This window comes from Otolemur garnettii, unplaced genomic scaffold (assembly GCF_000181295.1).
Source record: "Otolemur garnettii isolate 467f Iridium unplaced genomic scaffold, OtoGar3 scaffold00009, whole genome shotgun sequence".
Classification (NCBI taxonomy): Eukaryota; Metazoa; Chordata; class Mammalia; order Primates; family Galagidae; genus Otolemur; species Otolemur garnettii.
This window is the reverse complement of record NW_003852404.1, coordinates 23,380,915-23,403,133: the sequence shown is the minus strand read 5'-3', so window position 1 is coordinate 23,403,133 and position 22,219 is coordinate 23,380,915. Positions and strand designations below refer to the sequence as shown.

Sequence of the window (22,219 nt, the reverse complement as noted above, 5' to 3'; positions counted from 1 at the left end):
CTGACATTTAAAAAAAAAATTAACAAGATTTTTTGTTTACCTTGATTTTGAATTTGATTCTGACTTTGATAATCCTAGCACTCTGGGAGGCTGAGGTGGGTGGATTGCTTGAGCTCAGGAGTTCCCAACCAGCCTGAGCAAAGTGAGACCCTGTGTGTAAAGTAGCCAGGCATTGTGGACGTACCTCTAGTCCCAGCTACTCAGAAGGCTGAGGAAAGAGGATGGCTTAAGCCTAAGAGTTTGAGGTTGCGATGAGCTATGATGTTACAGTACTCTACCAAGGGTAACAAAGTGAGACTGTCTCGAAGAAAAGTTATTAAAGAAAAGAATACTTTGAGTAGAAAAACAGAGGTGCAGTTTCGTTGCCCCCTTTGTAGTCATTGGTGATTAATACTTTTGCCTGTCTTATAAGAAAAAATGCATTTTTTATTAAAATATGTTCTGTAAGTTTAATACTTTTTCAGGCCTTGATTAGTTTTAGTTTTGCACATTGATAATAGAAATTATACAAGCATGAACAGCTTTCATAAACGTATGAATTTAGTTAGATCATGATACTAATGGAAAAGCTTCTCAATATACTCGAGTCATGACAATTGCATTCCTTGTTGAAAAATGTGTCGAAGTGGTATGTATTATTAGTTTTTGCTTACTTACAAAGGCTAGAGAAGATCATTATAAAATGTTTACATAGTACATGTGATTTAGTTGTAAAAGATGGCTCTCAAATAAATTTTTATGAAAGTTTTTCTATTTATATTCAATATCAAAAACATAGATTTGTGTTCCCAAAGTATAAGGCTCCTGGTAGATTAAGTTTAAAAGGTTTTTCCAAAATTGAGCCAAGTTTAATACATAATTGCAGCCATATAATGGAGTGTGTACTGCAAACTCACCAAGACTTTGAAGCTCTCTTTTAATTTTGGTTAACCTCAGTTATTATTTCCTCCCATTTATCTCAAAATTGGAATATTTCCCTATCTGAGCATCTCCTGCCAGTGCCCTCATAATTCTTGTCAACGAAATCCTTTTCCTTCTCCATTTGTATGTTTTATTTTCAGAATCTAGTAGCAATGAGCTGTAATATATAATGCTAATTGGTGTGCATGTGTGTATAAGCAAATTGATTTGAAACTTTACATTCCCCAGTGCTTAAGATTTATAAAAGTAAATTAGCACTATATTACACTAAAGCTGTGGAAATGGATTTATGCTATTGGAAATTATTTATCTGTCATCATCCTTTGACTCTCGTTTTTCTACATATTTGAATATGGTTTAAAATTATTTTAAAAACCCTCACATTTTATTGTAGATTGGCTTACTCACTTAGAACAATAAGGACATTTCAAGCACTTGTTTCCTCTTATTTTGTTATAACGTTTATCTAAGGCTGTACAGTTCTTTCAGAAATGATCTTGTATCTCCTAAATATGCAAAGTCATTCAAGGTCAGATTGTGTGGCAGAGGCTGAGGCTGTGGGTAATGTTCATAGTTGTAGAACTGAAAAAGAGATATCCAGGACCACCTCTCAGATCACTTAACTTCCATTTCAGAAATTGAATTTTTTGCTGTCAAAAATGATTTTAAAGTATGACTTTGTTTCCTTGAGATTTTCAGAAATGTTTATTTGAGTGTTTAAAAGTAAGTATATGATGAAAGGATATAATGGTTCTTAGGAGGATTTTGATTTGATGATACTCACACAGTTCTGGATGTCAACTTCATTAAACTCAAGTTTATGGAAAAGTAATTATGATTAATAGTAATTACGTGGGCAGTACATTTATTATCATTTTTGCAATTCATATCAAAAACAAACATACAAACAAAAAAGCTCCAGAGAGTAGTTGTAGTGATACCTAGAGTAGTACGGTCATTTATTTCTTAAACTACAGAAAAAAATAAGTTCTGAACCTATAAAAATTTAAAACTCTATTAATATTTGTTTTGTTTTGATACATAAAGACTTGGACAAAGGAATTTGAAATCAATCAGGGCAACACAGCAAGATCACTGTCTCTACAAAAAAAAAAAAGAAAATTAGCCAAGTATGGTGGAGAGGGCCTGTAGTTCTAGCTACTTGGGAGGCTGAGGCAGAAGAATTGCTTAAGTGCAGGAGCTCAAGGCTGCAGTGAACTGTGATCACACCGTTGACTCCAGCCCTAGCAAGAGAGCAAAACCCTGTCTCAGAAATTTAAATAAAAGACTTGGCTGGATTATCTAGTTTGTGTATTTGGATTAAAGTAAAGCAATTTTGGCATTCTGAAACAGTGTGACTCCCAACTTTATAAAATGGTAGTTTCAGTGAACTCCATGGTGTATAATTTGGTTTGCATGTTTCTTTCCTTCTTTTCTTCCTTCCTTCCTTCTTTTGTTTAATTGGTACACTGTATAAAATGACTGAGAGGTCAAAACCTCCATGAATAAACACGCTGGAATTTTCCCTCACAAACCCTTTCTAAGTTCATGGCACTACAGATATTCATGAGTAGTTGAACTTCACTGTCAACCAACAGGGTATTAAATTAAGCAAAGATAGTTCAATTTGCACATCCCATCTTAATTTGTATTTAGTTTTAGTCTACTTCTTGTACTATATGTCTGTTTACATTTGTAATTACTTTCACTCAATTAATTAAATATTTAGCTGTGTACTTGAATATGACTTTCCAAATGATTTATTGGGATCTGTTCAGTCTCTGCCTCCTAATTCTCCAAGAAACTGCTTAGGAGGGAATAACATCTATATTTTTTAGAAAATGGCAAATTCTCTTATGTTTTGGCAATTAAGATATATTGCTGTCCTCCAACTCTGAAACAGAATAATTAGAAATTTTTATTTTAATATCTTATAATGCTAAAATATGTTTTCCTGAAATCACTTATACCTGCTGTGTAATGATATATTAATTATATTTGTATGGTACTGAGATTTCTTTTTCTTTTTTCTATTTGTTAACTAAGTAATTCATGCAATTTTTATCGTCTTCATTTAACTGAATAATATCAAAGAACTTGGCTTATTCGGAAACACAAATTTCTACTTACACAAAGTGTAATAACTTTTACAATATGCCTTTGGAGTTAATCCTATTTAAAATTACTAAAAATATAGCAAATACTACACATCAGCTTTTCCCTATAATTATGCTACTTGCTATTTGGTTTATATACTTAGAAAGTAGTCTTCCCTTAGGAAGACCTCTGTCAGATAAACACAACCAAAGCAATTTTAATAGTGTTCATATGGATCTTTTTTTTTTTAAGATACGAGGAGGAAAGCTCATGATTACTTACACCCGTAAAAGTGATGCTGGCAAATATGTTTGTGTTGGTACCAACATGGTTGGGGAACGTGAGAGTGAAGTAGCAGAACTCACTGTGTTAGGTAAGTGGTCTATTCACTGTAAAATATATCTCATTATTGTTTTGTATCTTTATGCAAGGGAGAAAGAAATGACCTTTATACCAGGTTCAAATGAGCATTATACAAGGAGAAAAAAAAACACTGGTAAACCAATATTTTGGGGGGTACAAATGGAAGAGAAGGAGTAGTAAAGGAACGTGATTTAAAAAACAGTCAAAGACGTGGGGAAAGGAATTGGAGGAAGTACGGAATCTAGGGAGAAGCTGTGGGAAGTGGGGAACTACGTGGAATAATTTGCTCAGTGACATTCTAAATTATAGATCTCTCTTCCTGGACATCTAAAGTGTTTTTCAGTTCACTCGTCTCTTATTGTGTCATGAGATGGCTCTTTCTAATTTTAGAGAGACCATCCTTTGTGAAGAGACCTAGTAACTTGGCAGTAACTGTGGATGACAGTGCGGAGTTTAAGTGCGAGGCCCGAGGGGACCCTGTGCCTACAGTACGATGGAGGAAGGATGATGGAGAGCTGCCCAAAGCCAGGTACGCAGCACGGTGTGACGATGCAATTCCTCAGGTCCTCATTTCCACACTTCTCGTCAGAATCGCTATCCACACATGTCGTTACAATAGTCTACTCTAGACCCCCTTCCTCAGGGGCCACATGCAATACTAGACACAATGGGAATCAGGAGGTGGCCAGGGTTTGTCTGACCTGGGCTGCACAAGCTCTTGGAAAATGTGACGTTTCTTAAGCAGATTTCTCTTCTACTTGGCCAGGTCATAGTCAATATCACCTTTTTTTTTTTTTTTTTTGGTGGGGGAGTAAGTGGGAAAGAGAAGAAAATTATAGCATTAAAGACATACTATGAACTAATTAAAGTTGGGAGTTCCGTTTCCCCAGCTATAGTATCACCAGGGAAAGGTAGGAGGGGTCAGAGTTTCTTGATGTCCATCAAGTCCTTAAATTGTCCAGGAGCAGAGGTGCAGGATACGGAGACTTGGGGAATGAGGTAATAAAGGAAGGCCTTCAGGTATTGTCAGTGGTTTGTCTTTTCTAGTGTTTTCATTTTTTTTCAGCAAATGTGTCAGCTTCTGCCCGGTGTCGGGATTATGGCAATGGCTTAGGCATAGTTTTTTTTATTGTTGCTTTTTTTTTCTTTTTCTCAGGGAGCTAACAAAAGGAATCATATATAGACAGATAGAGAATAATATTGTCAAGACCTTTTGACACATAAAGGTATACCTGTGCCAGCCTAGGGGGAGAATTTTGGGAGGAAGTTCTCAAAGGAACATAACACATAAGCAATGTCTTGAAAAGTATGTGTCAATTTGATAAGCTGAGAGTATGGCAGGGAAGAGGACAGCACACCACAGACAATATGAGTAGTGGAGCATATCATGGCTAGCATAATAAAGGTACGTGGTGAGAAGTTAGGGGGTATCAGATCAGAAATGCTGGAGCGAAATTACTTGGGCTTTTGTGCAATAAAAAATTTCAAATCATATTGCCTGTGCATTGATGAGCCAAGAGGGGTTGTCATGAATAGGATCACTCTTCAGAAAACATAAATTTGTTAGCACTGTGGACTTTACATTGTTGTAGAGAGAGGTTAGGGGCAAGGATACTGTTTTTGCGGTTGTCCAGGTAAGAGAGGTAAATTGTCTGAACTGGGAGTTGAGATGAAGACAGAGCTCTAACATTGGAGAGAAATTCTTGAAACTAATGGACAAATTGGATGGCTTATTTGTTATAGAGAACTAATAAAGGAAGATAGATAGATGTGTTAGGAGAAGGAGTTGGTTTATAGTAGGGCAGGAAAAGAAAGTTTAACGTATCCAATGTTAAATTATTTGGACATATTAAATGTCCATGATGATGAGATTTTTCAATTAGGAAGTCATTCGAATATGCTTTGTTTTGTTGTCATTAGATATGAAATCCGAGATGATCATACTTTAAAAATTCGGAAGGTTATGGCTGGCGACATGGGATCATATACTTGTGTTGCAGAAAATATGGTTGGAAAAGCTGAAGCGTCTGCTACTCTGACTGTTCAAGGTAGGTATTGGGGAACTCTGTTGCGGTTGTTTTATTGTATGAAATGTAATGTTGATATTTGAAGAATATATTATCTATTAGCCTATATTAAGTATAGACTTTAAATATTGCTTTAAACACTTTTAAACATATTTAAAGAAACATTGCTTTGCCTGCAAGGGCTCTGTAAGGATTACAGGAAAACTGAATTAAATTTTCAAAATTACAGAGAATTCTATCTTGGTCAAGAAGAACACCAGGTGCTTTGATCTCTGGATCTTCAAACATAGAACCTTTCTCATCTTTTGACTAAATGACAACTAAATGTCATTGAAATTGAAAACTTTTATTTTTGAAGGAAAACAAATCTTTCATTACTTTAGGTCGTATCCTTTCAAGGGTCTGTACAGTTCATAACACAAAACAGGAGGATTCTATTCCCCTCTAGAATGTAAGATCAATCCATCCCCAGAATAGGGGCTTTGCAATTTTTTTTTCTATGCACACAGTACCTCACACTTAATAAATATTTCCTGAGTGAATTAATTGCATTCATACTTCGATAATTTTAATAAAGATTTATTATTGGGTGTGATATGAGCTCACACAGATACCATGTCCTATGGCTACAAGGTTTTTGGAAAGTTAGTCTTAAACTGATAGGCAAAAAAGGTTCCATGGCCTTCTTTGTATGCACAAGCCAAATGTTTTTCATTCTTGTAATCCTGTATTTTCTTTCTTCATGATGTCATATTAAGTATTTCTAACTATGTCACGTCTCATCTAAGAACTTTCTCTTATTTTTTATTTTTCTTTTTTGGGAGAAAAATTGTTTCTTGTGGAATTTCACAGGCAATGACCTCAAAATATTTTATTGGTGGGGAAAAAAATGCCTATTTTGACAAGTATAAATAGTAAATAGGGGTTTTAGCCATAAATCCCTTAGCTTGTTTCGTGGTCTAACATTAGCAGCCCTTGATGCTGTCATCTTTTCTGAACGCTGCCTCTTCTAAGGCTATTAAGAGGGGGGGAAAGTGGCTTTTGAGGGAGCGCTTCTACTGTGCATTTTCAACAGAAGAGCCTTGTGGACTTTTTACATGGAAAAAAAAAGAATAAAGAATATTTCCTTCCTGTCTCTAAAGCCATTATGTCCCACTTTGGGGTTTTTAGCTTAACCTCATAAAAACAAAGAAAAAAAAGTTCAAGAACAAACACTGAATTTCTAAAGCCAAGACTACTTCTCTTTAATCTGAGTTAGACTTGAACTCCAAGTAAGGCTAAAATCCTATGAAAAGAAAACCTCTTCACATTTAGAGAAAGCATAAATTTAAGAGGTGTCAAATCCAAGTTCAAAAGCCCTCCAGAGGAAGTGAAAGTAGCCAGGATGAATACAAGACATGCAAAGGTGTGTCTATCTCCAGGCAATCATGACAGAGAGAGGGATTGCCTGTCACATTAGTCAGTGAAATGTATTTCACTTTATGTTTTAACAGTTTTTCACCTAACTAGGTGCCCGATGCTGTTTTATAAATAATAGTCATTCTGCTGTGTATACAGTGGACATTGAAATCAAAATAGAATTTCTCCCTGTCATTTTTTTTCTTTTTCTTTTCTTTTTTTTTTTTTTTTTTTTTTTTAGACAGCTCAAGTGAAACAGTGGGAGTCTTCCTGCAATTTTAAACTCAATTCCAAAGCTCATTCAGCCTTAAGTTTTCCATATGGAATTCTTTCTCTGTAAGCCTGGATTTTGATGGAAATTGGGTACAAATGATCAAATCCAGAACTACTTGATGAATTGGGAAGTTCTCATTTTAACTGCAGTGAGTTTTCTATAAACTTGTGAAAGATGTGTATATAGTTGAGAGTATATTGTTTTGCTCAATATTAAAACAAAATAAGCTTATTAACATCACTGTTAAAACATTTTTAACATGCTGGAATAATAAATACAACATGTTAAGGAAAGTAACATGATCCCCAACTGCAAAAGCTTACTAAGAAAAAACATTCAAAGGAAACTTGAGAAGTTATGTCTTTTTTCTTCCTTTGAGATTAAATACTAGTTACTACAAAGGAAACTCATTAGAAATGAATCCGTGCTATCAGAAATGATTGCAGTAAGAAATTCAGTAGTTTCACATTTTTCTCTTGTGTTTTGCAATAGTCTATTTTAATTGTTTTTTATTAAGTCATTCGTACATAGACTATAAATACATTTTTGCCATTATAGGATTCAATGTGTTGATTATTTGTACAAATTGGAGTGCTTACATCCTACTAAGCAACATAGTCTTCACCACTTTTATCCAGTTACAGGATTAAGACATTTATGCTCTACACCTGATAGATCCAACTTGTACTTGCAATATGCTCCATAGGTGTGATCCCCATACCAACCTTCCTTATATCATCCCACCCCCTCCTTTCCCCTCTCCCTCCCCTTCCCTCCTTCATCCTTAGGCTATAGTTGTGTTTCATTTTTCACATGCATGTGTGAGTGATTGTAAATTAGTTTCACAGTAGTACTGAGTACATTGGATATTTTTGTTTCCACTCCTGAGATACTTTACTAAGAAGAATATTTTCCAGCTCCATCCATGTAGACATAAAAGGTCTTTTAAAAATAGACTATCTGTAGCCTCAGATAGTCTATTTTTAAAAGACACTGTTGGACTAAGTATGAGCTTAAAAAGAATCTTCCTCTCCCTCACCCCTCATTCAGTGAACAGGTATTTAATTTGGAGAACTAATTGTAGGGCAGCCAAACCATATTACTGCAGGTAAAGGTTATGAGGAAAAACTTATCTTAGATAAGAGTGGATGTATGATGTTCTTGCCTATTACAGATGTAATTAGTTCCAGCATCATGAAAAGAATGATGATTGGAAAATTATTTTTTTCCATTTTCTCACTGAGATCCCAAGTTCTGCTCCTTTGTAGACTCCATCTGACATATATTTATATTTATATATTATATATACACGTATACACATAATGTAAACCTGTAAACATTCCTTTCTTGACTCTGGGGCATTTCTTAACTTTCTGACTTGTATATTCTTCACAATGTTTAGCATGGTCCTGAATATCTAGGAGGTGCTTTACCTAATACATAACTATTAAATTTAGAAATATGAATATGCATTCTAAACTTCTGTTCCAGTGATAGAAGCAGCACAGGCACATCCTAAGGCAAAACATAAGCTCTACTAGATAGAATTGGAAGAGATTGCCGTTTATGAATGATACTACCTGAGGGTCTATTTTGAAAAGTGAACAAAGTACTTTACTATCTATATGGGTCTCATAACATCATATTCTATACTTTAAATATTATAAATACAATAAAATGTTTTGAACAAAAAGGAACAGAGGAAAGCCTGGGGCTAAAAAGAATTTCTTAAACTGACCTGAAGTTCCTCATTAAATCACGATTATCAGGCATAATGTCCAGAGAATTAATTTAGGAGATCTGCATTGGGACATAGAAATTTTTTTTTTTTTTTTTTTATGAACAAGGAAGTTCATGAATGTAAAGAATGAGGAGTTACTTGAACTAACAGAAAGAATAAAGAGCTTTAAAAGTTTCCTTATAGTTTGACACTTACCGGCCCTGGAAGAAGCATGTTAAATAAGAGAATGGTGTAGCTAAAAGCGTGGACATTGAAGTTAGGCAGAATTTAATCAAAACTTGCTTGTGTTGTTCACAACTATATGTCCTAGAAGAGTTTATGTGAACTTCCTGAGGCTCAGTTAATCAATATATAAAATGAGTATAGTAATAATACCAAACTCATAGCATTTTTATAAGGATTAAATTAAAGTGTGTGTGTGTGTGTGTATATATATACACACACATATATAATTTTTTAACTATATATAGTTAAAAATATTTAATATATTGTCTGTTGCAGAGTAAATGTTTTGTAAATAAGCTGTATACTCATATGAGTATTATTATTTTTGATAACTCTTTTACTTAATTTCAATCTTGATTACTTAGTAAGGAAAATGGTCAGTTTTAAATAATTCCATCTAAGTAGGCTCGGCGCCTGTGGCTCAAGCGGCTAAGGCACCAGCCACATACACCTAAGGTGGCGGGTTCGAATCCAGCCCGGGCCCGCCAAACAACAATGATGGCAGCAACCAAAAAATGGCCAGGCATTGTGGCGGGCGCCTGTGGTCCCAGCTACTTGGGAGGCTGAGGCAGGAGACTCACTTGAGCCCAGGAGTTGGAGGTTGCTGTGAGCTGTGATGCCACGGCACTCCACCCAGGGGGATAGGTTGAGGCTCTGTCTCCAAAAAAAAAAAAAAAATTCCATCTAAGTAACTCTCAGTGCAAAGGAAAAAGCTAAAGTACTAATGTAGTTGTGACAATTTATAATACAGCAAATTATTAAAAACTTTTCTCAAATGTTAAACATATTTTCATTTTTAAAAATTTTCATTGGATATGGTAGTGCTAGCATATGTTGAAATTTTTTAAAATAACTAGACATATAAGTAAAAGTCATGACCATTTGGGAATAAATATTATTCTAAAAGATTGCATTGTATGCGTATCGGAATATTATCATTATAGGAAAATACTTAGGCAGGGGCATTTAACCATTACCTCTAAGAGTGACTGTTTTTCTTTTCTTTTTTTTTTTTTTTAAGATTCTCAGCACCTCAGTTTATTTATCTATAAAATAGTATTTCCTTATAATTCATACTGATACTAGTATGATTTATCTTTGAGCAAATATCCTCAAAAGCTCATGATCACTGGGAAGCTACAGTATGAGGTCATACCCTGCTGACAACAGACATTGCGTCCCCAAAACCCATACCACACCTGGCATAACATTGCTTGGGTTACTCCTTCCTGAGTAGAAGAATGTTAAAGTCAAATCAGAATTTTGAATCAGAGGCTAGTGAGGATTGCACCTATAATCCAGGCACTTTGGGGAGCCTGAGGCAGGAGGACTGCTTGAAGCCAGGAGTTCCAGACTAGCCTGAGTAAGAGCAAGAGCAAGACCCTACCTTTACCTAAAGATAAATAAATAAATAAATAAATAAATAGCGCACATGGTGGCACATGCCCGTAGTCCCCGCAATGTGGCAGGCTGGGGCAGGGGGTTGTTTGAGTTCAGGAGTTTGAGGTTGCAGAGCTATGATGACCTCACCATACTCTGGCCCTAGCACCTGAGCAAGACTGTGTCTTAAAAGAAAAAAAAAAGGAAAGAAAATTAAAAAAAAAGAATTTTGAATTTTGGCTCAAATAAATATACTGATTATTTAAAAATTCTATTTTACTTGGAGAAAAAGTCAACTTGTAATAAAATTTGGAGATGTTAGAAAGTTTTGGATTAAAAATATATTTCTTGGGCTTGGCGCCCATAGTACAGTGGTTACGGCATCAGCCACATACAACAAGGCTGGTGGGTTTGAACCCAGCCCAAGCCAGGTAAAGAACAATGACAACTGCAACAAAAAATAGCCAGGTGTTATGGCAGGGACCTGTAGTCCCAGCAACTTGGGAGACTGAGGCAAGAGAATCGCTTATGCCCAAGAGTTTGAGGTTGCTGTGAGCTGTGATGCTATGGCACTCTACCAAGGACAACGGAGTAAGACTCTGTCTCAAAAAATATATATAGATATAGATATAGATATAGATAGATATACTTACATATACATATATATATGTATACATATATATATATATATTTCTTCTGGGCTCTGTAAATATTTAGACAAGAAAAAAGCATATCTTGATTTCTTTTAACTTGCATGTCAATTTTGGCTTATTATTGAAACTAATAATTAGAATAACTAATTGTCAGATTCAAAGATGCTGCAGGAGTTTGACCTATGAAAGAATAATTAATATTCATTACATGACAAATAAAAAATTCTGATTAGAGTAATTATAGCAGAAAAGTATTTTTGCTACACTCCAGGTTAGCCAGAAAATTGAATTAACCTGAACTTCATACTAAATCATTTTCTGGACTAATCAAAATTTAATTACCTATAAATTTAAGCCAGCAGTTTGTTACATTGATACTTAGTATTTGCCTGAGTTTCTATTTCCCCATATGTATAACATTGTATATCTTCTCAAGAATTCTCTTTGTGAACCTAAAATACACAAATGAAAATCATCTTTTAAAAGAAAAGTTGCCTCAATTTTGATTCATTACCTTGTTATATTTGAATGTTAATGTCTGAATTTGACAAGAGTTAAGATTGCTGCCTCTGTCTTGATAGGAGTAGATTATTCCTTGAACTGGTGTTTCATAGTGCATAATGGCCCCCATCATTTAAGGAAAGGGATATATACTGTGGTATTTGGTATTTGTGGTATTTTATAGGTTGGGACATACCTATAAAGTCTGACCAGCACAATATAGGTGCACAGAGGCTCCCCTGTAAACAGTGTGCCATTGAAACTGCTAAAATTCATGCCTCCCCTTGGTGTTTGAGAATGGTCCCAGGTTTGTTTTCATGCTCTTTTACTACCTTATTCTAAACCCATTAGGACCTTATTAGATGCTTACCAAGGTGGGCCCTGGGGTTCTTCTTGGAATCAGATGATAGCAAGTTAAATTATGTTACTTGGTTTTATTTTAGAACTAATTTATGGTTAATTTTAAAAGACAGTGTTTTTTTGTCCCCCTTTAGTTGAAGGTAGACTTTAGAAAAAGCATGGTGGATACAGCTTCAAAATACTTAAAAAATAAAGAAAGAAAAATAATTGCATTTGTTATATTAATAATAGCAAACCCTATAAAATTCATAAGTTGTTTTCTGACATGATCATGTTGATGGCTTTTAAACTCAGTCCATATTTGAAAGCACCACCCCTGAAGAAAGATGGTAAAGCCACCTGGAATGTAGTTTAGACTTTGAATTTCTCCTATTTCTGAATTTGTCCTCGACCTCTAAGATTTCTGATGATTCTTTCCTTCAGTGATGCTCATTGCTTAAACAGGGCAAACTAGATGGCATTATTAATCTTTCCACTCCCCACGGAGCTCCACAGATAAAGCAGCTCCTCTTACTGTCACAATTTCATTTCCAAAGTACATTTGGGACTAGCCCCAGAGTGATCGTGTTCCCATCGCTGCGTCCCATCAGTCACAGGAAACTGAACTGAAAGCGGATTTCTGTACCCCAGCCATCTCCCAGGCAATCACCTTTTATCTCCCCGAGTTTGAACCATTAAGAAACTCCACTCCCATTTTTGTTTCTCCCTTGCAATGGGAACTAAAGGACATTTACTTCTCTCGTTTCCCTTGAGGCCCGTGTGCTGGGCCACTCAGAAACAGGAAACTATACATTTAGATCTCAGCTCACACCCCACTACCCTCCTCACTAGGCTTCTCACAGGGACCAGTCAGTCTCTGAAACTCAAGAAACAGTTGCTTTTCTCCTCTTTCCACCACAGCTATGCTAAAAGAAAAGGCAGGTGCCAAGCATTGCCAAATTAGGTGACGCTCTGTTATCAGATGAATGGGGTTTCTGTGAAATCGCAGCTATTCTCCCATAAGTGCTTGTCCATTTTTCTTCCCTTGACATGAAATTACTCCAGTCTCTCAGTTTCATCTTCAGATATGTATATAGTTTGGGATTCATTGAGGGTGCACAGAATTAGGTTACACTAATTGTGTTTATTAGGTAAAGTTCCTCTTGTAATTGTGTCCCATCCTCAAGAGATGTGCCATACTGTCACCCCCATTCCCTCACCCTCCTCCTCCCCCACCCCAGTCCCTCATTTTATTCTTTAACTATAAAATATGGTATCGTGAATTATGTTGCTATCTCTTTAAATTTACTGTTGCTATACAATAGGGATATTAAAATGGATTATCAAAAGGATGTGCATTCTACTAATCATATTCTATGGAATGTGGATTTGTCTGATGCTTCCCATAAGTATTTATGCCAACTCCACAATGAAGGAGCATAACACTTTCTCATTAGGATTGATCAACCAGTGACTGCTTCTTGAAGGCTGAGCCTTCATCTCATGTCATGAGGTTGACATGAAACAAGAGAGACACAAATGCAAGAAAAAAAAAAAGAAGACTGTCCTTTGGCTGACTTAATTGCTACTAATGGGATGTTTCCTAGAGTCTCTTGCTGCTGTGTGTGATAAACTCCATGCTTCAGAAAAGAAATTATGCTGAAATATCTAGGATGCTGCAATTTATGATTGACCCCCAGTCAGTGCCTGAATGAGCTAAGAATTGAAAAGCAATTATAACTCTCAGTAAAACAAGAAACGGCTGTCAGAGCTTTGTCAAATCTTTTAGGTTTCTACTAACCCAGACTGTAAGTATTAATTCACAGACTATAAAAGTTATGATGTGAAAATGAGAGTGGAGTAGGAATCAGAAGCTGAATTCTCTCCTGTTCTTCCTGTCAGTGGTCAGCAGTGCAGCCTGCAGAGACACAGCCAGTGGGCAGAGTCACTATCCTTCAAGTTCCTATTTTCCCCACGTCTCACTCAATCAGTCACTACAAAGTCCTACTTATTTTGCCTTTTAAATAGTTCTCAACTCTTTTCGTAGCTCTCTTACATTTTTACCATTGCACTAATTCAGGCCTGTAACATCTCCCAGTACCACTTTCCTTACCTCCATCTCGTCCTATAGAATTCGTCCTCCCTACAACAGACTCATCTTCCTAAAATACAATTCTAATTTATTGGTTTCTTCCATGAAATATCTCTCCAGGAGAAAATGCAAAGTACTTTGGATAATCCTGGCCTCCTATCTTGTCATTCCTTGCCTGCCGTGTTTCTATCTTTGTTCATGAATGGACCGCCTCTGAGCTTTTTATTATGTCGGCTCCTTAGTCTAAAATGCCCCCACTTCCCACCTTCCCTGTCTTCTACTGATACTCCTGTCCTGGGGCTCAGCTCAGAGAAGCATCCTCCCGCAGTGGGGTTCAGTGTCTCCCATTCATGCACCTGTTACATGCTCGCCCTGCTCTTAGAGCATTTCAATGTCTGCTCTGCTTGTCTGTGAGTCCCTTAGGCACACACTTTGATTACATTGCCTTCTTACTCTTGCTAACTGCAGTCTCAGAGGCATCCGTTTTAACCATGGGCCTCCAGAAAAACAAACCCAGTAGGATATACACTATATAAGTAGGTACACGAGAGGGGATTTGTTTGGGGAATTAGTTCCTTGATTATAGGGGCTGAGAAGTCCCAACATCTGCCATCTGCAAGCTGGAGAGACAGGAAAGGAGGTGGTATAATTTAGTCCAAGTTCAAAGGCCTGAGAACTTGGAGTTCTGACAAGTGAAGGAAGGAAAAGATATATGTCCTAGCACCAAAAGAGAGAGCATATTTGACCTTCTTATGCCTTTTTTCTATCCAGACCCTCAAGACTGGACGATACCTTCCCACATTGGTGAGGGCAGTTTTTTTTTTTAAACTCAGTCTACTGAATCAAATGTTAATCTCTCCTGGAAAAGTCCTCACAGACTCACCAGAAATTATGTTATGCCACTAAACTGGGTATTCTTTAACCCAGTCAAGTTGACACATAAAATTAACCATCACAGTAACCTTCATGCTGTGTATAATATTTTCTATGTGAGCAAATTAATTACCTGCCCTCCTTATACACCAGGCAAGTCACTCAACTTCCTGAGATTCAGTGTTCTTACTTGTTTAAAAAAGGAGTGTACATGTAAGATAAATATCGGTGAGCTGATGGGAAGGTAAATTAAGACAATTCATAAAATAATTAATTTCCGTAAAGTGGGTTGTGAATTATGGAGTTCTTATGTAAACACAATTGTCATTGCTATTATTTTTTCTCATAAGCTTCCTCCAGAACAGAATTTAAAATCCATCAGATTCTGGTTGTGTTATTGGGCACATAGAGAATTAAAATTGGGGGGAAATGGGTTAGAAGATATCTTTTTTTTCCCCCTCCTGTTAGGAAACATTTTATGGGGTAGAAGTTAATTAGCACAGCTTTTCCGGATAGACACACTTGTATTCAAATGATGAATACGGAAGTTATTACATTTCTGAGTTTCAAATTCCTCATCCGTAAAATGGGGATAAAAATGCTTCTTTTGGGTGGTGCCTGTGGCTCAAAGGAGTAGGGCGCTGGTCGCATATGCCAGAGGTGATGGGTTCAAACCCAGCCCCAGCCAAAAACTGCATTAAAAAAAAAAAAAAATGCTTCTTTCATGGGTTCGTTGTGGCTCTTTATGAATCAATGAACATGAAATGTGGGACTCATTTACATTTTTAAATCATCCTTTTAGTGTCTTACATGTGTCAGAATCATTATTTCACCTACCTTTGGTATCCTCACCTGCCTGTCTTTACACGTCTGAAAGGATTAGGGTCTGAGTTATGTCTGTATCTACCAAAATGCTCTACATAGACATGCAATAAATATTTCTCAATAAATATTATCAAAACTTATGGATGTCAATTTTTATTCTAGTTGTTTTAGATAACAATGCGTAAATAAAGTATAATAAGAAATTGTGCATTTAAAAGTATTTTTTGCTTGTATTAGTTTTTTGCACATATGCATTTGAGACCCAAATAATAAATTCACTTCTTTGATTAAGCAGATTCATAATTAATGTGGTTCCTCGTGATCTTTAACATAATTATTATCCTTCCTGGTATATTCAATGCTGCTAAATTTCTTGATAGAGTAAATAGTATTAAATATGTCTGTTGCTCATTCCAGTAATACAATCTTCGTATGAAAATCTTTTAATTAACTGAAAATAAAATTCATTTAGATAGATTGTCTTCAACAATAACTTCGGTATAATTTAGTCTTGAAAAGATGGATTAGAAGGCATAATCTATCCAAAGAACTCACACAGGTGCATTTGACTATTTTGTAGCATGTGAAATTACAACTTTGAAAATAAGATACATGCTACCCCTCTTACTCAGGGTAACATGCTGTGTGCATGTATGGTTTTTATAATGGAGCACTAGAAAATTATTTCAGAATATAAAATTAAAATTTAGGTAAAAGTAAACAATATGTCTTACTGTAGATTTTATTGCTGGTTGTAGGGCATAAACTTTTAAAAACATGCATTTAAAAACAAACTCTGGGGGAATGAAGGCCTATTTTCTAAATTTGTGGTTTCCATAAATAGAGCTCACTGTGTTTAACTTTCTATCAGCATCTGAGGCCTTTCTGTAAGAATCAGATGACATTTTGGAGTTTAGATGATAGCTAGGCATAAAAGAAGTAATGAGAGAAAAAACTAGGTCCTTCGGTTCTGAATTTCCTTTCTTTGACGTAGACTTTATTTAAATCATTGGTTGGAACAGTTTCCTTAAACTGCCGATTTGAGAAAAGCTGGCAGTATAATAGTGCATTCTTTTTGACCACTAACATCGTTATTTGAGTCTAAGCCAAAATTAATAGTGTCAAGAGGCCTTTTTGCAGGTTCAAGTTAGATTTGCTATATTCCAAGATCCTGGTCAAGAACTGTGAGTTCATCGACATTTAAACACATATTATGAGACCTCCCAAAGCTTTACTTGATGACTCTAAGAACCTTGATATATGTAGGATGCTGTTTGCCAGGCTCTGACAAGACACAGCAGACTGATTCTGTGGGGAATGACTTTTAAGGACATGTGGCAATAATGCACAAAGGCCCAGTAAAAAGTCAGTAGTGCTACAGTGAATAGTGCTTCAGGGGTTGGGGATATAACATATATATTCAATGCAACATATACACATGGACCACCTCCTGCATACATGGTTGCTCTTGATAATGAATTCAAGAGTCTTACTCAAAATGCTGTTCCTACAAATTGGTTGTAGGTTTTTTGGTGTATGTTCCTGCTGCTTCTGCTCCTCCAATTCCCCTTCCTATTCTTCTTCCTCCTCCTCCTTGTCTTCTTTCTTTTTCTTCTTGTTTTTGTTTGTAGCTAATAATAATAATTTAAAAAGTATTCAACGGCAGACTACGGTGGCTGATGGGGATAATAGACTTGTGAGTGTAAAAAGACAACCTAAAAAAGATAACATATGATGAAACTTTCAAAGAATCAGTATTGACAACTGCCCTCTTTGAGAACAAGCTTCAAAGTAAAATGCCATCAGCCAAGACCAGAGATGGAATGAAATCCCCGCTACAGAATGTAACAAGGGAATGATTTGTGAGAATCGCTCCCTCTCCTAACTGTTCTGATCCAGTGGTGTAAATAGGAAACTGAGCACCATCCTGCTGGTTTCTTATGGTGTTTGATTTCATTAAGACTCAGTAGGATTTTGCCTACTATTTTGTGCCTTTTTCTTTTTCAGGAGGCATAAGGAACTTTCTGTGTTCTTGTAGCTTAAAGAAATAGCCAATTTGACCCTAATGATTGCTAAAGATGAGACATTCCCTTAGCTTTCTTTCATTCATGCATAAAGGTTTTGGGTTGCTTTCAGTGATTTTAAAATAACTGATACAAATCATATAAGTTAATCAAAATGGTAAGCATTCTCTACATGGCCTACCTCTAGAGAATTTGAAGTACTGTCTTAATGTGCACTAGGCAAACATTAAATGAAATAAGTAGGCCAGTCTTGTACAAGAAATAATTGACATGTAAGATGATTCTGCGGCAAATAATGACACAGCACCATGCTAGTAAGTAGCATAGCCTAAGCCTTCCATTCTGTTCTGAGCTTTACGTGATTTATTCATCTACATAACAGCGGGTAAGGTTTTCTCATGGCGCAGTTGTACAGACGTGTAGCTGAATGACTGTCTTTAGCAACCAGCATTCTGAAATAATGGCATCAGCATGGAAATATGTAATTGAGTTGCATGGATCTATAAAATCTAAATTACTCAGCCTCAGAATGAAATTTGTAGAAATAAATTACTTTTTCCTCTAGTCATTGACAGCTCATTTAAAAATGTTTATTACTAACAGTCTCACGTCATTTTAAGACTTAAAATGGTTTTGTTGGATTACATACCAGCCTATGTAAAATAATTAATTCTAAGTTAATTCCCATTAATCTACTGTATTTTATCCATATTTGTGCATTAAATGATTGATATAGTTGCTTAAAACAGAATAATTTTAAAGGGATAATTATTGACTATGTTCATTAAGGGCACATTTTTCTCATGAATGTTTCATAGGCAAGAAAATTAAAAATTTGACTTTTTATGCATTCATATGTATTGGCTTTTTATTATTTGCTTGCCATTTTTTTTTTTTTTTATTGTTGGGGATTCATTGAGGGTACAAAGAGCCAGGTTACACTGGTTGCATTTGTTAGGTAAAGTCCCTCTTATAACTGTGTCCTGCCCCCAAACGATGTATCACACACTGTGACCCCCCAACCCCCTTCCCTGTCTCTGGTCTCCCCTTCCCCACCCCCCTTCCCTCTGTTTTCTCTTCCCTTCCCCACCTGCTCCTTCCTTCTCTCTGCTCCTCCCTTCCCCCCTCCCTCCTTCTCTCTCTCTGCTCTCCCCTTCCCCCACCTCCCTCCCTCCTTGTGTTATTTTAAATGTTTTAATAGATAAATATTCATTGGTTGTAGATTCACAAATCATTTCAGCAAGTTCCAAACTTCAGGGTCATTATTAAAATAGTTACCTGTTACAAGGGCTTAACCATGGGTGTCCTTTGGGCTTTATTTTGATAGTTTAAAAATATAAAGTAATTCTGTTTTAGTCTTTAGAAAAGATTATGATAGTTTGAAAATATAAAGTAATTCTATTTTAGTCTTTAGAAAAGATTCTTTATAAGTTGGAAGTTAACATTTTGTAATATCATATGTAAAGTTTGCAAACCTGATTAAAATACCAAGAGTGCTTTAATTTGCTTTTAAACTGTTACTCTCCTGACTTGATAAATAATGTGCCAGTATAAACACACCTGCAGAAAATACTGAAATAAGACAAAATATAGCTGAGTAATTGCTTCATAACAGATTTATGAGAGTAGGAAAATCCATAAATGGCTGTTAAAGTTAGCTTCAGGACATTTATTTTGTGTAGCCAGTGTTATTATAAGAGAATTCAGAGCATTGCACAATTAAACCAGATAGACCATTTCACAATGGTGCCTTTAAAAAGTTATTTTGCGGATGATGAAATCGTCATTTCAAACAGTATTTTTTAGGTCATTAGTAAAAAGATGGGATGTGCTTCTGTGTTTTTCCTAAGAATTTTTAATCTCCAAAAATATACTGAGTCACTAAATACAATCGATAATAAATAATTTTAGCCTAATTTAGGTTTCTTGGGAATAAATATATATTTCTGTGCTGGACTATTGAAACTTTGAATATTAGACATAAATAGGACTTAACAAATCATTTACCTTGGCACTCCCTTTGACATTTATGGTGATTGTCCTAAAAGATTGTATCACATCATTTTTAGAGATGTAATTGGATATCGTAGCACTGTTTCTACAGGAAAATAAAGTATTAGTTATTTCTATTCCCCAAACCTTTTATATATAGGTTTTCACATATGCATGAAACCCACCCATGTATGTGCAAGATAATCATGCATATGTGTTTATCTAACATACTAACATACGCATTGTACATTTAAAACACTTCTTCCTGAAAGTTATTTTGTTTAGATCATGGAGTCAAAAATTTCAGAAACAAAATTACATCAGTGTTTATCTGTTTTTCTGCTCTCTCTCTTTCTCTTAAAATAGCAAACAAATCCTTCAACACAAAAAAGCAAAGACTTTAGGAGCTGGAAGGGACCTGAATTCCAATCCTCCTCCTCTTACATTCTGTGTTTCCAAACTGGGACATTGAATTCTTCCTAACAGAGTTGCTGAGGGAGTTTCTAGTATATGATCTGACACACAGTCAGCTAACATCAATGACTTTTTATTATTAAACTGAGATGCTGGAGGTTTATGTCATTTACACAGGACCCCAGCAATGATTACATTGGGAGGGGATCTTAATCCAAAGCTGTTTAACTTTTAGTTGAGTTATGTTACCATTAAACCATCATATACCTAAACTCTAGAGACTCCATAAAATATACCATTTGGAAACAGGCATTTTAATTTTTCAAACAAATTATTGTACTCTTTCTATGTACAAAACAGTAGGGAGGGTACTATGAAAGATGTACAAACACATAAGACAGGGATCCTGTCTTTGCAGAGCTTAGTACAGCCTAATGAAGAAAAGAGATAGACACGAACGTGTATAGTATCAGCAGAATATGAAAGACGGATTTATAAAAGTATAGGAGTGAGTGCATTCAACTGAGCTAGAGGAAAATCACTGTCAGTAATTCAACCTTTCAACAAGATATTTTCAGTATGACTAACATCTTTACCTTGATAAATTCTAGAGAAATAATGACCAAAAGTTGTTAAAACAGTTGCTCTTATGAAGCCTGCAGGTTAGTTTGGGAGATAGACATTTATAAAATAATCACACAAATGTATAATTTTCAACTAATTACGTGCTCTGCAAGGACTGTTAAGGTTGCTGTGAGAGTATGGAGCATTCCGATATGATTCAGCTTCTTTAATATAAATTTCTGCTTAATGTGAGGCTATAAACAACCAAGTCACAGTATTTAAATTTCTTAGGTAGAGTTCCTCTTGTAGCTATGTCCTGCCCCCAAAAGGTGTGCCCTACACACCTACACTGTGCCCATTCAGTAGAAGCATCCCAACCCCCCTCTCCTCCTTCTTTAGTTCCCCTCCCCCCAACTTGAATTGCAATGAGTCTTTCTCCTATGTGGGCATGAACTATATTGTAGCTACTGGCTTCCTGTTAGTATTGAGTACATTGGATATTTACTTCTCCATTCTTATGATACTTTACGGAGAAGAAAGTGTTTCAACTCCATCCAGGTTAATACTAAAGATGTTATGTCACCATCTTTTTTTTTTTTTGGCCGGGGGCTGGATTTGAACCCACCACCTCCAGTACCCTACTCTTTTGAGCCAGAGGCGCCACCCTGTCACCATCTTTTTTATGGCTGAATATTATTCTGTAGTATACATATACCACAGCTTGTCAATCCATTCCTAATGAGGGACATTTAGGTTGTTTTCACATCTTGGCAATTAAAAATTGAGTTGTGATAAACAATCTAGTGCATGTGTCCTTATGATAAAGTGATCCTTTTCCTTATGGGTAGATGCCTCGTAGTGGGATTGTTGTGTCAAATGGGGATCTAATTTGAGTTCCATGAGGATTCTGCATATTTCTTTCCAAAGAGGCCGTATTACTTTACAATCCCATCAACAGTGTAAAAGTGATCCTCTCCCTCCACAGCCACACCAGCATCTGCACTTTCGAATTTTGTGATGGGAACTAATCTTACTGGGGTCAGGTGGTATCTCAGGGTGGTTTTGATTTCCATTTCTCTGATGATTAGGGACAATGAGCATTTTTTCTTGTTTGTTAGCCATTCTGTCTTCCTCAGAGAAGGTTCTTTTCATGTCTTTTGCCCCGTGACAGATGAGATTGTTAGCTCTTTTTTGTTGTTGATTAATTTGAGTTCTTTATAGATCCGAGTTATCAGGCCTTTGTCAGATTTGCAAAATGCAAATATCTTCCCATCCTGAAGGTTGTCTATTTCCTTTGACTGTTGTGTCCTTAGCTGTGCAGCAACTTTTCAGTTTAATGGAATCCTGTTTGTTAGTATTTTTTGTTGTTGCAATTGCCACGGACATCTTCCTCATGAAATCTTTCCCTAGCCTGACCTCTTTAAGAGTTTTTCTCACACTTTCTTCTAGGATATTTTTCATTTCATGTATCTTTTATCCATCTTGAATAAATTTTTTTTTTTTTTTTTTTTTTTTT

At 35.9% G+C, this 22,219-nt stretch overlaps 1 protein-coding gene across 3 annotated transcripts in view; it reads left to right on the top strand.

Annotated features, from left to right (window-relative positions):
* The window catches only part of ROBO1 (roundabout guidance receptor 1), a 952,396-nt gene that overhangs the window by 829,630 nt on the left and 100,547 nt on the right, over positions 1 to 22,219 (top strand). For all 3 annotated transcript variants that reach the window (XM_003783918.2, XM_003783920.2, XM_003783919.2), the window contains 3 exons: positions 3,271 to 3,391; positions 3,772 to 3,910; positions 5,302 to 5,429. In XM_003783918.2, coding sequence (XP_003783966.1) covers positions 3,271 to 3,391; positions 3,772 to 3,910; positions 5,302 to 5,429 — 388 coding nt within the window. The remainder of the gene's footprint in view (positions 1 to 3,270; positions 3,392 to 3,771; positions 3,911 to 5,301; positions 5,430 to 22,219) is intronic.